Here is a 13,839-nt window from a genome sequence, read left to right on the forward strand (position 1 = left end):
CCCCTTATAAAATGTGAGGCCAGGCCAGGACTACTTTAAGACGTATATGACATTCATGCACTACAAAGTATTGTTTATGGCAAATAATAGTTTTACTACATCTCTATATGGGACTTTTTATGTACATCCGTTTCATTTAGATAAACTATTCAAGAGTTATATAATCCACATGTGTAATCTATAATTGAATTCATCTCTTTTGAACCACTTAAATCAAACCGCATCTAGAATAGTTACAATATCTAGAGCTCCTTGAAATATTATGCACAAACCAGGCAGGAATTCACGCTGCTTTAAGCCGGCCTTTTCAGCAAGGAATCATCCCGTTAATATGACATAAAGACATTTCTCAACAGAACACGCTTGGAAGTGAGAAAGCAGAAGAGAGTCTTACCTTCTACTGCTCTTTTGAAGAAAACTTTACAGCTTCCACATGTAACAACCCCATAGTGACATCCTGACGCCTCGTCTCCACACACCAGACACACTTTGGCTGTTGAAGATGTGTGTCTCAAAGATGCACTGAAATAAGAGCAAATAAAATTGTACCTGTAAACTGTACTTAAGACATCAGGAGCAAGTGACAAACCGCACTAATGACGGAGCTCAACATGGTCAGAAATAGTTCTGTGTTGCATTGGCAGTTCAAGGGTAACTTTTAGAATTCAACTATTTGAATTATTTGACAAGGAAATTCAGAAACAGTGCAAATGGATGTAAATAATACTCTTTTAATCAACAAATTGCTTATTTTATTCCAGACAAGGGTGGGAAAAAAATGTGCCAAGTTCTTAAAAATGTTAACCTTGTGTCAATTCACATCGTGTCATTGTTTAGAAAATCAAATAAAAGATAGTACATTTTAAAATGGCATAACTCTAAAAAGGTCCTGTGATAAATAAATGCTAAATATTTTGACGTGAAATACATTTGAGTGTGCACGATCATTATTTTCTATCACGTTTCAAAGTATTTCTTTCTGCATCTTGGTTGCACGTGTTTTTGAAAAAGCAGACAGAAGATGTTCAATTATTATTAAACCGCAAATGATAATTAATCAGTTATAACGTTATTTTAATGAATACATAGTCATTTAATTGACCTGCCTACTGATATATAAAAAAAGGCACAAAAGTAATAAAAAAAATGATCATAAATAACACCCCAGGCCTGAGCTAAGTTTGTCCTGCTCTGCAGAGCTGTTTGAACCCAATGATTTTAGCACCGCAGAAATCACGTAATTCCCACATTGTTACTGGGCACCCAAAGGGCACGGCATATGTCACTGACTCATAACGTATGCCTCGCCACTTTGCTCCAGATCATAAGAATGGTCTGTTCAGAAAACCGACTATACACCATCTACACAAACACACCCACATTCAACGCAGTCGATTTATCCCTAATCTACTGGAGCCCCAAAAAAAGCAGTGCGCACAGAAATAAATACCGAGCAACATTAAGTGGCAGAAAATGAGAGACCGTCGGAAACTGAAATAGAGAGATTTTTATATCCCGTGCCCTCCAAAATGAAATTGAAACATTGAAAATGAAGCACATACTCCAAATAGTCTGGCTGAGTTGGCAGAAATCTGATTAAATTGCCCAGTGAAACCTGACATAGCCTGAGTGGGCAGAGCCTTTCAGAAGGATGCCCTGCGGACCGGGTGAAAGTCACCCTTTTAAAGACGCCTATGGTGTGCAGGAAATATGAAGCTCGTTTTAACCCAACAGAAAGACTCGAACAATTCTTTAATGGCGAGATAGGCTTAGCACGTACCTCCCCCGCCCCAACTTTGATAATGAGCGTGCTCTCGTTTTAATCAGTAGTGCACGGTAATTGTCTGGTTAGCATTCTGACAACATCCTTGAGTCTTAACAAGCCTGTGGGTCTCAGAGGCACGCTCCCTCTCAAAGCCTGGTGCGGGTAGTAACTTCACCGCATCTTTCTAACACAGTCGAGAGGGCTGATCTAATTCTCCCTCGTCCATCTAAACACACATTCAATTTCTTAGCCGGTTAGCGGGGGTCTCTAGCGAGGTTGTCGATTGGCAGGCCCTGGTGAGCTAATCGCCCCGGCGGCACCACAACGCTCGCTGTGCATGATGTGAAGAGGTCTGGCTGCATTAAACTGTTCGGCGACCCCCTCTGTTTCTCTTGTTCTGCACCGAGCGTTCCTTACCACCGAGTAAAAAAGACAAAGACGAAACAAAGGGCTGACAAGGTGACTGCTTTTGCAGGAAGTAGGTCAGTGTTGGTTGTTATGAAAGAGATCGCCCTTATGACCGGCATACTGGGAGAACGCTGCTGTTGTGTTTTTGTGCATGAGAGAAAAACACTAATTAACGTCTACAACTCTAGCTGGTGGAAGTTGCTTGCATTTTTTGGAATAAATAATGAAGTGATTGGGTAACCTGCTTCACCTCTCTTAGAAAAAGTTAGAATTTTGAAGTTAGATTCTGAATTTCACTTCCATTTGCGCCATTTACTCTGTGAATAACCCTTAATTCTGTGGTCAATGAGTGAGTTTACATGTACAACAAATGCTGATTATTATAAAAAAATACAGCTCATTATAAAAACCTGACAACGCAATTAACCGTGTTTACGTTAGATGTTGAATTCTTTGAAATTTACTCAAACACGGACAGATTGATTCAAGAATAGGGTCAAATTATATATTGGATACTACCATACTTTCATATTTGATTGAACTGCAAATATTTTTGTATCACAAGGTTTCGGAAATTCTGCAAATGAGGCATAATGTAATATATCATATATGTCCACTAATATATATTATTGTATCCATTAATATATGGTTTTTGCAGAAGGGATTTTGAATATCTCTTTTTTATCCCTAAATAAATCAGAAAATACTGTCAACAGACAAGAAATAATCACAATGTTTTTTAGGAATTGTAATATGAAATCCTTCAGAAATTACATAGGAATAAAAATTGATGTGAAGATCTACTTCAAGCATATAATGCATATAAACTCTGAGCTTTTATGTGCAATAAAATAAAAGTTTTATTCTTTCTTCTCTCTGAAACGACACGTTTTGAAATGACAAAGAGCCCAAAGTCTCAAAATGTATTTATTTTTGTTTTGTCACTATTTGTGGCCTTTACTTTACAAAAGAACACAACATCTTGTATGTTGTATAAAATGCTTGAAATGATTCTCTGGAAACAGACATGTCATGAGGAATGTAATAAGGAAAAGGTGTGGGGTGAAGTGAGGACACTTGTAACTATGTACAGGTGTTTGCATTTCTCCTTTTTTCAAATACAATTGCAGTCTAATTAGAATGAACTCAGCATGCATTCAGATCAAACAGCAATTTTTCTAGCTTTGGGTCTGTTCTTTTCTTTTTCTGTAGATATGCTTTTTTGTCTTTAGATATAATTTTAAAAAAATCAGAAATACATCTGTAAGCAAGCACTTTGATAAACACTCAAGAATGCAGAAATGCAGAAGCTCTTTTTTGAAAGACAAAATGTGGTCAAGATCAGGCACTTTATTAAATACCATTATTTACACACATTAACATGTTAGAAGAGGTCAATTAGGGTTTGAGAGTTGGCTTACATGAGGATATTAACAATATTTTGAATTTTAATGTTATCATAATGTCTGTAAGTTTGATTTGAATTGACAGAACGGAGTGAGAAAGAACAAGGAATACCACAAAACATCACAGAATTCATCAAATTCCTTGTTAATACTGTACTTACTGATGTTTGTGTTCCTATTAAAATTGATGTCATTTCCTGAATGATGGTATCTGGCTTTTTTTTTTTTTTAATATTCCAAAAGGCCAAAAGGACAGTAAATTATATTAAGAACACAGAATAAATAAACGGATAACTAAATACATTCCCAAAGCATTTACTGATTAGAGAAACATTTTCTGATGTAGGAGATTACATGTATGTATGCATGTATGTATGTATTCTGGAATATGGGTTACTGCAAAGCCCCCAGGGAAATAACAAAAATAGCAACATCCACTCAACCAAAGCTGTGCAATTTTGTTGATTTAATTGTGATATTACGATAAAAGAGATTAATCTAACATCTCTCATTCCTTCCTTTACATTTGCAAACTTTATATTCTATCCAATACATATGATTGCTTAAAAATATAGTGCACAGTAGGAATGACCCAGTTGCATTCGTTAAGCAGAATCTGTAGTTTATGTTGGTGCAAGAGCCATAATACAGTATGTTTAATGACCAATTATCATGGACATAAACAGGAAGCAAGTTTTTATTTTTTTTTACATTTTTTTATGATACTGCATCCTAATACGTAAATGTGTATTGTTCCCTGTGCAATTACACAACCTAAACTTTTTCAAAGGATGCAATTGTGAACTGAAACGGTAGTGATCACTTACCGGTCATGGATGGACATAAGCATATTATACATTATGTTCAAGCTCAACTTGGAAACTACAGGAAAGGTAATGGAATGCAGAGTTTGGGTATTCGCTATATTATTTGGATTCTGAATATTTATTGCTGCTGCATCAACTGAGAGCTGCAGAAAGATACTGGCAGGGTTGAGAAACCAGACTGACAGATGGATCAGGAATGCAAAAATAACAAACCATATAACTGCTCGAATGCACTGCGCTGGAGCTGTCATGTATCAATCTCAACAGAGCGCTAAAGCAGCAGTCTTTCTCCTGCAATGGGCAGAAATAGAACATGCGATGATAGTTACACTGAATTTAAACCATTAGCGCTGTTCTCTATCAGTTAGGGTGGGTGTAAAGTTATAGGCTTCCCAGTACATAGATGCTAACCAAAGCCAGAAAGAGAAAGCCTGGAGAAAATGAGTCCTACTCACTTTCAAGAGGATCACCATTCATTGTGCAAACAGCGACCGCTCTTACCGACACCAACCTCCTCTCCAGTATTTACGTAACGCAACTTGGAATGCGGCAAAAGCTAAAGGTAGATTAGGTAAAACAAACGGGGGAGAGGACAAATAGCTTACATAACAAAAGTGAGACAGTCTAAACATTATCACTGCACCCACTCCACACACCACGCAGAACAGCCCCCGGCGGGAAATTATGGTCAGGCCGCTGAGAATTATGGGTCCCCAGAGGGCTATTAAGACCTAGATCTAGCAAAGGGTCAACAGCAACGTCAGTGAGTGCGTGTAAAATACATTTACATCCTCTTAATATACCAGAAGCTGAATTACTATCCACTGGGGGTGATCTGAAGAGAGTGGCTCAATATGGCTGGCCCTCTAATGCGCTTTAAATGTAAATGATGGAGCTGTGAAATACGAGGAAGTAAAACCAATCTGTGAAAGCAATTATGAAACCGATTTCAAGGCTTTTTTGCTCAAAAATAAAGTGAATTCAGGCTTCCAAAAGAGCAACTAATTTATTTTAGAATTTTCAAAGCAGATTATGAAAATAATAAAGTTAATTATATCTATTGTATACTCTACTAGTTTGTGCATGCAAAGTAACGAATTATGAATGTTGCTCCTTTTCACCACTGTCCATTTCACTAAAGAAATTATGCAACTCTTATTAATAACAGCAATCTAATAGCAAAGATGTTCAGATTCAAAAACATGAATTTAACTACAATTTTTTCTTCTACCTCCAACTTGTTTTAAGAAGGTAAAATGTTTAAAATGTTAGATAGATGCTCAAATAGGACCTTGTTTTCAACTTCAGCACAATGCACTCTAACACACACGGAGATACAGGACGCATTCTTAGAGGAAGCACAAATGAATACAAAATAATGCTTCATCTTGAGGAAAGGCTTTTAGAAAATAAGCATTTGTAATTTAAAACACAACCATTTGAACTCCTGTCAAGCCAGTTGCAATGAAAATAGTGTACACTTATAATGATTGTAATGAGTTTTTGTGCACAAAAAAAGAGAAACGTTCTTTGAGTTGATCAGCGAGTCTTCGAATAGAATCACCATACTGTAAAATCAGATAAGACCAAATACTGTTGTGTTCTTCACTCTCAGTGATTTATTTTATTTTTTTAAACCCTGTCACTGGGCTGCTACCTTTTCATAAGGTAGTCTTTTGTACCTTTTTTAAACCCTAAATAATGCATATTAGAGCCTTAAAGCACCATTTGAAAAGGTACTGTACTTCCTTCTTTCTCTTTTTTTAATGAAAAAAAAAACACTTTTGAGAACTTCTTGAAATTATTTCAAGAACTGTTTTTAGGAACATTCTTACTAACTTAGAATGTCTCTCATGTTCTACAATGAGCCTCATTAGAAGAGAAAGGCTCATAGAAGCTGGTTTAGATTAGCACCTTCACACGAAGCACCGAGCAAGTGCAAGAACTTCATTCCTTGAATGCATTTGATGTAAAAGACGTTTGGAAGGATTGGATTAATATATTACTGCACAGTACGAGTGATTTTGAGGCGTGACTATTCACCGCATGGTGCAGTTTGTAAGAAATTCAGTGCTGGATCTGACTTTAAGTGGAAAAACAGTCAGATTCATGCTGAGTCCTTGCGTTACAGTGTTGAGCATGTAAACAGTGAGGGAGGACAGATACTTTAGTCCATCAACATGAGTCCTGCAGGTATGGCAAGACTGACAAACAAGTAAACTATGAATTTGACAGCCTTAATTTAATACAGTTGCACTTGGCTTCCACTTATTCAAGCACTCATATACTTGTATCATGATGCAATTCAAAAAAAAAAAAAAAAAAAAAAAGTGAAGATAAAGGAAAAACTGGGAATAGAGGGATTGTTGACTTTACAGTGTTACAGGTTATATCTTCCCTTGGACAGACAGCATGAAAAAACTTACTATAGTGGAATGGTTTGGCATCCTTAAGTGAGTGTTCTATACAATACAAGCAATAAAATAGGTTTATGAATAATAAAAAGTGATTGCTTTGAATTAATTTTGTGCCAGTTTTCAGATGCTGTGCACTTATGCTGGTTAAAATGCCCTCTGTAGTAATAAGGTTTTAAGCTGTTTTAATAAATGACTTGGGGCAAGCTCATCTTGTGTAACTCACCTAACACACCTCACCTATCAACTCATGTTCATCTGCATGAATATTATTTCCCTGGGTGTGTCGAAGCCTGGCAGAGAATGGACAGAATCTATTAGCAGAGCCCACAGAGACAGAATCTCACATAATATCCCAGTGGTCAACACCAGATGTGAGAGTCTGAAAACATCAACAATGATGCAATGATGTTTCCCGCTGACAGCCTTGAATGTCATTATCTCTATATGACCATGGGCAAAGTTTGTATCTGTTTATTACGTAAGACACCCATATAGAGTTTAATGTTTAGTTTTGTGTTCAGTCCATGTCTGTTAGTTTTGTGGTTCTCTACATGCTCTAATGCAGTGGTTCTCAAAAGGCCTCAACAGTAATCAAAAGCCCCGAGACTTTTCCAGCTGTTTGTATTTTACTGGATAACAATTAAGAACAAGGGTTAAAAAACAAAATAAGCCTGATAAAATATTTTGAAGCTTGGCATAACAAGAACAGGTGTATTTCCTGAAATATGTAAGTAAACTAGCAAATAAATAAATAAAAATAAGTAAAATAAATAAATATATATATATATGTTTTTTAAGGCTACTTGTATACCAGGTTTTTAACAGCTGGTTCTTTAAAGGAAAGAAAAAAGTTTATTTAAAAAAAGTGTAAATAAATAAGTTTATAAAATGTATTTGAATCCTTGTTTTAATATATTTTATCTTATATTTTGACCCCTCGGGAAGTTTGCTGAGACCAGATTAAAATGAGTAAATTGAGCAGATTAAAACATTAAATAATTATGTACATAAAAAATGAGTGTCTTTTTATCTTCCCGAAAAACAAACAATAATGATGATGATGCTGATAATGATGACTTATCTGCAGTATAAAGTACTACACAGATTTATACAGACGTTTTATCTCAATTTCCATGTGACATTTATCTTACCTTTTCGTTTTAGAATTTTGCCTTTTTGTCTGTTTTATGTACTATGTAGTATCCTTTAAACATAATTCTGACTGTTTAAGACATAATTGCTACCTTTTATGTCATATTTATGATTTAACTCCGTTTTTAACTAAGGTTGGAAGTTCACCCAAAAAGGAGAAATCTGTCATTAATTACTCACCCTCATGTCGTCCCAAACCTGTAAGACCACAGTTAATCTTCTGAACACATATTAAGATATTTTATCTCCCATAGACAGCAAGGGTACTACCACAATTAACACCCAGTAACATAACAAGGAGATTGATAAAATAGAAAGAAAAAAAATGTGCAACTTTATTCAACAATACTGTAGGTCTCCTCTGCGTCACCCTAGCACCATTTTGGAGAGTATCCACTGAACGCAAACAGTGCATGCTATTCTGTGTCAGCTGTGCCATGCGGATACATTGTTTTCATTCAAATCAAAGCACAAAATATGTAGAAAAGGTATTAGTGTGATGCAGCTGACACAGAATACAATACACTTTTTGCGTTCAGTGAATGCTCTCCAGAATGGTGCTAGGGAGACGCAGAGGAGATGAAGGGTGGTAGTACCCTTGCATTAGAATGCATCACAAATATCTTCATTTGTGTTCTGAAGATGAACAGAGGTCTTACCGGTTTGGATCAACTTGAGGGTGTGTAATTAATGACAAATGTTTCATTCTTGGCCGAATTAACCTTTTTAAACCGTAAAGTAATCAGATCTCTGTGTGATCCAGACAGGGATTTTCAAAAATTGTGGGCTCTATCTCAAACACGAAAAGCAATTATTAAGGGTTTCTCTCAGCGAATGCCACATGTGGCACTTAATTCAAGCATTAAAACCCATACAAAGTCCTGTTTTCAGCACCTTTGGAATGATATGCCACAGAATTTACGCTAATCTGTCTTATGGCAAGCCTGGAGATATATACACACCTTCTTAAAAGCCCATACACAGGCAACTTTGCAAAGATAGCACAAATCCTTTGTGTTGGTGACACGAGTGGCGTTGTGAACTCACACTGACCTGCTCCCACTGAATCCAGTGTGACCACCTGCTTTGCCCCTGGTGGCCTCATTAAAGCACAGACATGGCCCTGATTCACTTATGACCTCCAGACTGGGTTTATGTTGACTAGGATAAACAAGAAGCTAAATCCCTGAAGTGTGTATCTTACCTGTAGGAGACATGCTGAGTCAAGCTGGTCCTCTATACCCAGTCAATAAAATGAATCCAGTCAGATACCAAATTATTCCTAATGTATTGCCCTGTATATGTAAATCATAGTTTTTCAGCTTAATATTACGGCTTAATAAAACATATTTATTTTTTAAGATGCTTTGAATAATATAAAAGTTGAAGTTTCCCTTTGAAATTGAAATGACCTTACAAACACAGTGCCAAAAAGTCAGCCATCTCAACATCCAGACCGGTGAACTACCCCACCCTCAGTGAAGACTGCATTCTGGCCGCGTGTTTACGTTTTGAGACAATAGACAATGGAGTTCAGACGGGGCTGTGCCTCTGTTGGAGTCGTCTGACAGCCGGCCGGCAATTCAGAGATGCACTTGGAGAGCGTGGCGTGCGACTTTCTTTGCGTGCTCACTGTAAAGCGTCCGGCCCAAGGCCAGTGTCACACAGCTGTAATGACACTCTCATTGAACAAGGCTTGCTCAAGGGCAGCAAGGGGACATTCCCACTGAGTTATGATGTTGCGTTTGACATCCTGCTAAGAAGAAGAATCAAAATATCATACCAGCCGTTGTTAGCAACAGATGTGCATTGCAATGCTTGAGTTATGAGTCACCTGACATGCTGTGTATTTCTATTCAGACATGACAGGTCAGGCTGTTCAATGAGATAATAATTAACACCTGCTTTTGGTGTTCACTCCCCATAGAGTTTAATTCAGCCTAAAGTCAACTAGTCACTAGTTATTGCCTTATTAACTCAGAAAAATATTCCAGGTTAACTACAAGTTAAAAGGAAAGGTTCCCCTGAAAAAGAAAATAAGATGAAAATGAACTCACCTTCAGGCCATCCAAAATGTAAATGAGTTTCTTTATTAGAAAAGATTTGGAGAAATTTAGCATTATATCACATACTCTATAATGGATGCTCTTCCGTTATTGGGTGCCATAAGAATGAGAGTCCAAACACCCGATAAAAACATCACAATAATCCACTAAAAATCTACATGACTCCAGTCCATCAATTAACATGTTGTGAAGTGAAAAGCTGCATGTTTGTAGGAAACACATTCATCATAAATGTGTTACTAACTTCAAACTGTTGCTTCTGGTTAAAATATGAGTGTTTTATTCATAATATTGCTTTTTCCAGTGAAAAAGTCATCTAGTCTGAATAAAGAGAGAAATATGCACCAGATCAAGCAAAAGAGTCTAAAACTGTTCTAAACAAATACTGTATGTTGGTGGATTTTGATGAGAGCGGACAACAGGGGATCAGCCTTTCCACTGCAGGAAACATTATTATTGATTATAGACATATTTTAGTCAGAAGAAAACATCTTGATGGATTTCTTACAAACATGCAGGTTTTCACTTTCATAAGACGTTAATTGATGGATAAACTGTGAACTATTGTGATGTCTTTATTAGCTGTTTGGACTCTTATTATGACGGCATCCATTCACTGCAGAGGATCCATTGGTGAGCAAGCGACATAATAGGCATTTCTCAATGTCAAGGATACTTCCTTAGCAGGACTGGTCCTTCCAAGTCACTTCCTTCAGAGGCTAGGTGAGACTCCTCTTCGCATTCGGAGAACACGTAAATGGAACAGGCTAGCACGTGCACGTCATTGCTCATTGCGTCAGTGAAAAGTGCCGCTTGAATAATGCTGTGAATGGTATCGTTAAATTACTTTGGACAACTTAACTAGTTATTTATATAAGAAATGCCGGTGACACAACCAAGCTAACAATTGTTGAATAACAGGTCCGGTTCAGTTAGCCATTAAGCCATTCAGTTAGCCATAATTTACAATATCAATACGGTAGTAATTTGTACTGGCATTTAAACGTTAAACTTTACTTATATTTACTACAGTTATAACAAATGTTTGGTAATGAAAATAAAAACTGTTAACGCTCCGACTCCGCTAACGCATTTTTTTAATTTTTGAACAAGATAGCAAAGCTGTGCGCATAGGATTGTGGGTGATTTGAGAGCGCAAAGAGCACAAAGGCTACACATATGGATCCTTTCCTGTTTATGGGATATTTTTCGAACGAAGTACTCAGTCCTTGGTTGAATTTCCGAGGATCCTCGAAATTGGAACAGTCTTTCGACGGATGTCGATGACGTAGCATCCTCGAAATTCTGGCTTCCGAAGGATCCTTCCTTGACATTGAGAAATGTCTCCAAATCTGTTAAAATAGTTACTGTTTCAAAAGTATAGCTTCAAGACTAATGTGTTAAGATTTTGGTGTGAAAAAAAATAATTCTAAACCTTTTTTCTGTAAAGTTACATCCAAATTTTAGAATGCATTTTTCAATCAGGCCAGAAATGTTTTGTTGATTACGTTTGTATTATCTATATCTCGTGTACCTCTGTCACGTGTGTTTATGGCATGCATGGTTAATGACTGGTGGCTTGTGAAGAGTTATGAAACCATGACCTCAAGAACCCACCCCCCTCCCCCCCAACACAAACATAGCCGTGAGAAGGAGCACCACTGGACTTAAGCCATCTAATTCACAGCATGTGAGCCAGCTGCCTGTGTACACTCTTACGTTCAATTGTACTTTACTTGGGAATAGAGCCACTGGGTTTCACAACCAGAAATAAAAATGTACCTGATAACAAGATTTTATTAATAAAATTGGAAATAGGATTTGGCCTCACACCTTAATAAAGGCATGAGAGGATATCAATCTCACAGAAATGAATATCAGCTCTACTGATCCGAAACCATATTTTCCGTCGTTGTGTATATTAGTCCCTTGAGTTATGATTTTTTTTTTTCTCTCATTGTGTCTACATTTAACACAATTTTAGTCCGTAGCAAAATGCATAAATCCTAATGGGGTATTGCTTGAATTGTAGCACAAAGAGTTCGGAGATTATGGTACAAACCGTAAAAGTACATTATCAGAACATCACATACACGTGTCGCTTTGGACCGCCAATGTCCTTTTTGCATGACCTTTTTCAGATGTAGTATGTGCATGATGGAGGATTACTGCACCATATGGCAGTTTAAAGAACAATGCTACACCTGTCCAAGATGTCTCACGAAGCATGTACGTACAGATCACTAGAAAGGCTCAAAATAGCTCTCGTTGCTTACTAACAACAACAAATCCTTCTTGATGTAATGAATCATTATTAATTGTTAATCACCTAACCATTATTTTGAGGGCAACATCATTCAAAAGTGTGTCTGCAGATCTTAAGGAAATCTTGCAGGATGAAGAATCAACCATCTCATTGGATCCAAAAGACTTTCAGCATCAAACAGTCGACAGATCGAAGACTGATGTTGTCAAACTAGGGTCTATGTTTGGAGTTGGAGTTTTTTTATTTTATTTTTTTTTTTAGGGCTGCCATAGTTAAAGTGAGCATTCAAAAAATTAATTAAACATGTTTAACATAATGATTTTCTGTGCCAAACTGAATAATAATTAGATTTAACCATGCTGTAATCAGTTTTGTAAAACAGTTTTGTAAAAAATAAAAAAATGTAATAATAATAATAAAAATATAGATGTTTATTACAGATATTCGGTCAACTTAATAAACAGTACATATTTTACAGGTTTTAAAAATGTATTTTAGTACAGTGATATCATAAAGCCATTTATTGAATTTAGTTGTTTAAAATATCACATATATTTTACACACAATAGTAAAATAGGTTTTATGTATGAAAATATACAGAAGCTGCCTTTGTATTTTAGGAAGAGGTCCCTTAAAATTATGTGTGTGTGTATGTGTGTGTGTGTGTGTGTGCGTGTGTGTGTGTGTGTGTGTGTGTGTGTGTGTGTGTGTGTGTGTGTCTAGTTTTGAAACTACTGGAGAAAGTGCATTACACAAAATTTAAAACGTTAAGTCTACTTGCTGCCTTAAATCTTTAATTTAAATAAAATTGGATTATCGACTGTGGTGAATTCATTGCACTTTTTAACCAATTTGATCTGAAAGATTTTAGGCAGTATCTGAATTATACCATGACTTTCAGCAGGGTCAAAAGTTTTAAAGGAATTCAGATTTTTTAAAGGCATTTTAAATGACTAACTTCATCTAAGTTTAACTAATATTGTACATCGAAGCCCCTGTTAAAATTAATATGAACCTCTTTTCATTTTTTTAACGAGACCAAGGTTTAGATATTTCCACATGAAGCATACTCTTAAGGTTAACTTTTTTTTTTTCGTTGTAAAGATAAATAACAGAAATAATTCTGGGAAGTTAAATGTTAGCACAACATAGTGATAAAAACATTATTTGTAGTGTTTAAATGTGAGATGCATCGTCTTGCAGCAGTGCTACCCAGCCTGCCACATCCCATGCCCACAACAATCCGACTCCACCTGATGTGTCACTCTGCGTCACACACTGGGACACATGTGTAAGCCATGTGCCTAAGACAGATTCAGGATACTTTCTAGGAACATATTTGCTGTTCTCGCTCTCGTTCCACTGTGATTTATGTCTTTGTTTTCTTTTTCTGTGGATCTTTTTCTCTCTATCTCGATCTGTTTTTCCTCCCTGTGTTAGAAGCATTTCAACTCTCATTCAGTCTAGAGATGTTAGAAATAAAAATCTGCCAGCGTAACCTTGACTCAGGTGAGCCACCTTACAAACTTGAG

General features: G+C 36.5%; 1 protein-coding gene across 1 annotated transcript in view; it reads right to left on the reverse strand.

The window, feature by feature from the left end:
• The window catches only part of nr3c2 (nuclear receptor subfamily 3, group C, member 2), a 76,318-nt gene that overhangs the window by 32,878 nt on the left and 29,601 nt on the right, over nt 1–13,839 (reverse strand). Inside the window, exon 3 of the mRNA XM_052546132.1 lies at nt 395–522. Coding sequence (XP_052402092.1) covers nt 395–522 — 128 coding nt within the window. The remainder of the gene's footprint in view (nt 1–394; nt 523–13,839) is intronic.

Source organism: Carassius gibelio, chromosome B1 (assembly GCF_023724105.1).
Source record: "Carassius gibelio isolate Cgi1373 ecotype wild population from Czech Republic chromosome B1, carGib1.2-hapl.c, whole genome shotgun sequence".
In the NCBI taxonomy this organism is placed as follows: Eukaryota; Metazoa; Chordata; class Actinopteri; order Cypriniformes; family Cyprinidae; genus Carassius; species Carassius gibelio.